Source organism: Capricornis sumatraensis, chromosome 16 (assembly GCF_032405125.1).
Source record: "Capricornis sumatraensis isolate serow.1 chromosome 16, serow.2, whole genome shotgun sequence".
Lineage (NCBI taxonomy): Eukaryota > Metazoa > Chordata > Mammalia > Artiodactyla > Bovidae > Capricornis > Capricornis sumatraensis.
In genome coordinates this window covers 49,988,446-49,991,808 of record NC_091084.1, presented here as the reverse complement: position 1 = coordinate 49,991,808, position 3,363 = coordinate 49,988,446, and the positions used below count along the sequence as shown (strand labels likewise).

Below are 3,363 nucleotides of genomic sequence, written 5' to 3'. Positions count from 1 at the left end.
CTTGAACTTCCTTCTGTTGGATACTATCAACTCCTTGTAAGTGGGAATTTCCTGATGATGATCATCAGTTTTCAATCATGAGACATTTAACCACATTAATCTGTGACTTTGTCTTGTTCCTCCCTTTCCTTAGTGTCCAGGAGTCAGTCTCCACTATAATGTCATCTCACTAGTTTGCCTTTAATTATCAAGGAAGCACTGATTTTACTGAATGAGATTTCAACATGAGGAACTCCAGTAGTACTTTGGAGTCCCTACCTACAATGTTCATTCTGGTTGGCATCCCAGGACTGGAGGCAGAGCACATCTGGATATCCATCCCCTTCTGCTTGATGTACACGATCATCTTCCTTGGGAACGGCACCATTCTTCACGTCATCAGGATAGACACTGCTCTACACCAGCCCATGTACCTTTTCCTTGCCATGCTGGCACTGGTTGAAGTCGGTGTCTCTGCATCCACTCTGCCTACAGTGCTAGGTGTTTTCCTTTTTGGTATCACCGAGATTAGTTTCAATGCATGCCTTCTCCAGATGTTCTCCATCCATTCGTTCTCCATTATGGAGTCCGCTGTGTTGCTCTCCATGTCTGTTGACCGATTTGTGGCCATCTACAACCCACTGCGCTATACAGCCATCCTAACTGTGCCCCGTATTTTTGGCATGGCAGCTAGTATTGGGTTGAAAAGCATTGTGCTCATGGCCCCACTGACCATTCTCTTAAGGCACCTGACCTTCTGTGGTCATAATATCCTCTCCCATTCCTATTGTCTTCACCCCAACCTTATCCATCTACCTTGTGGGGACACTACTATCAACAATATCTATGGGCTTTTCATCGTTACTTCCACCTTTGGGCTTGATTCACTCCTCATTGTGGTCTCCTATGGGTTCATACTCCACACTGTACTAAGCATTGCCACTGGGGAGGGGCGGAGGAAAGCACTCAGCACATGTAGTTCACACGTCTGTGCTGTATTCTCTTACTATGTGCCTATGATTGGTTTGTCCATGGTGCACCGCCTTGGATATCATGTGTCCCCTTTGCTCCATGCTACGATGGCCAATGCTTACCTCTTCTTACCACCTGTTGTCAATCCCATTGTCTACAGCATTAAGACCAAGGAAATCCGTCGTGGCATTTCCTGGATATTATCAGAGAAGAAAGCCAGAGTTTAGACAAAGGACAAAGTAGAAAGAGACTTCTTCTATAACCACAAGTGGTCCCAACTTGCATGTTATACAAATGATTGTTACCTTAAAATATGGTATCTAACAGGAGGTTGGGCTTCCCTGGTGGCTCAATAGTAAAGAATCCTCCTGCAATGCAGGAGCCTCAGGAGATGTGTGTTTGATCCTTGGGTTGGGAGGATCCCCTGGAGGAGGAAATGACAACCCACTCCAGTATTCTTGCCTGGAGAATCCGATGGACAGAGGAGCCTGGCTCGCTACAGTCAACAGGGTAGCAAAGAGCCAGATATAACTGAAGTGACTGAGCACAAGAGGAGGTTATCCATAATATGGCAGTGAACAGGAGCTGGGGTGCAAGTGGAAAGGGATTATGTATGACAGAACAGTGTAAAGAACTGATGTCATTTTAAAACATGTTCTTTGCAATACCTTGCATAGATGGAACAACAATGCCAGAAGGACTGTTTATGAAGACATAGAACTCCACATAAGGAATAAAAGTAATCAGAAATTGGAAGATGTCCTGGTAAATTATTGAGTCAACTGTTCTAGGAAAAGAAAAAGTGCAAGGATTTACATTTTCTTGAGTTGTTTGTACCCAAGCTCAATAACAGAAGGACATACTAAGAGTTCACTCTGAGTAGACTTTCAGTACTGGCCCCAACGTAGCATTCACTCATTCTTACCAAGACTCCCAAGTTGGGAGTCTGAAGATTACAAATGTTGCTCATGATGCAAAGTCTGAAGGTCTCCCACACATAACACAGGATCTTTCAAAAAAGCAAAATCCCCTTTGTGGACATTAATATGCTCTATCTGATTTGATATTTCTTTGCAGATATTTGGAATAATGTAAACATTTAACATTTATATTTTATGGAAAGTAGCTAAGACTTTTGAGATGAAAATGTACACTAGGAAGTTTATATTTATTATTTCAATTATTCCCCACAAAAATCCTATGAGTTATATTCAATGCAATTATTATTTTTCAGGTGAAAACTGATGCTTAGATATAGTATCTTACTGAAACCTACATCCAAAAATTAGCAGTGGAATCCAGTTGGATCATACTCCAGCATAAAAGCTTAAACTATACTGTCAACTAAGCAAGAACTGAAGCTCTTTGAATCCTCTCAGTAGTCAGTCAGATATCATTAATTGAACAAACTCAGTAGGTCAGAAAGAGATTTGTCTTTGCTTACTTATTCCACAAATCTAGACCCTAGGTACAATGTGAGGACAAAAGAAACTAAGCTCCTCATGGAGCTTAGAAACTTTTTTTTCTGCCACTACAGGGTTTATGCTTCCCAAAATGGTGCTTAGAACCAATTTTAAATAAACCTTGTAATACTTTTGAATAAAATAAAGTTTTTGAATATGAATTAAATTTTTAAAATCTTTGTTTGTGTTGTATGTTGTAGAGATGCCAAAAAAATCCAAAGATTTTTTTTTAAGTTAATTCTGTAACTCTACCACCAGGTTTCTAGATACTCTTTTTTCCATATACTCTGACCTAGGGGTCTTCAGTTGTGTGCAACTATATCCTAGATTCACAGCCTGCTGATGGATAGTAGAACTCTGAAGAGAATTATGACTTAGAAATATCAAATGAAACCAAGCAGGTAAACCCACAGGAAGGGGCATCCCATAGATAACCAGAGAAGTGAGCGAATGGTGATTACCTGGGAGGAGAAAGGAATCCAGGATATCACTAGAGTGTCTGGATAAAGATATTCTATAGCTAAAAGTTTCAGTAAGAGATGATGGGACCAGGTTGTCAGGTGGCTCGACGTAAAATGAAGATCTTATGTGCTCACATCCATTTTCTCTCTCAGATTACATGATGAATCCTCAGGCTTCTAGAATATTATTAATTCTATATTCAAGGCCATCAAAGACAGTTATATTCTGTTTTAGCTAGAGTTTATCATTAGTTATCAGATCATGGTTAATTTAGCTCTATCCTAGAAAGAACTCTGTACACCATGCCTTGTCTAGCTAGCTCCAATCTTTCCAGTCTGAATCTTTCATCTTCCTAAAGTCCAGACTCAAACACAACTTCAAGATCAGACAAAATTCTAGAAAATCACACAGTGAAAATAATTTAGAAGTCTCTGTATCTGTGCTGTGTATGCTCAGTCATATCTGACACTTTGAGATCCCATGGAGT

General features: G+C 40.2%; 1 protein-coding gene across 1 annotated transcript; it reads left to right on the top strand.

Moving 5' to 3' along the window:
* Positions 1–224: 224 nt before the first annotated feature.
* On the top strand, positions 225–1,178 carry LOC138093177 (olfactory receptor 51J1-like). The gene has a single exon (XM_068989289.1). It carries the CDS (start codon positions 225–227, stop codon positions 1,176–1,178), a length of 954 nt encoding a protein of 317 aa, XP_068845390.1.
* The last annotated feature ends 2,185 nt before the right edge of the window (positions 1,179–3,363 follow it).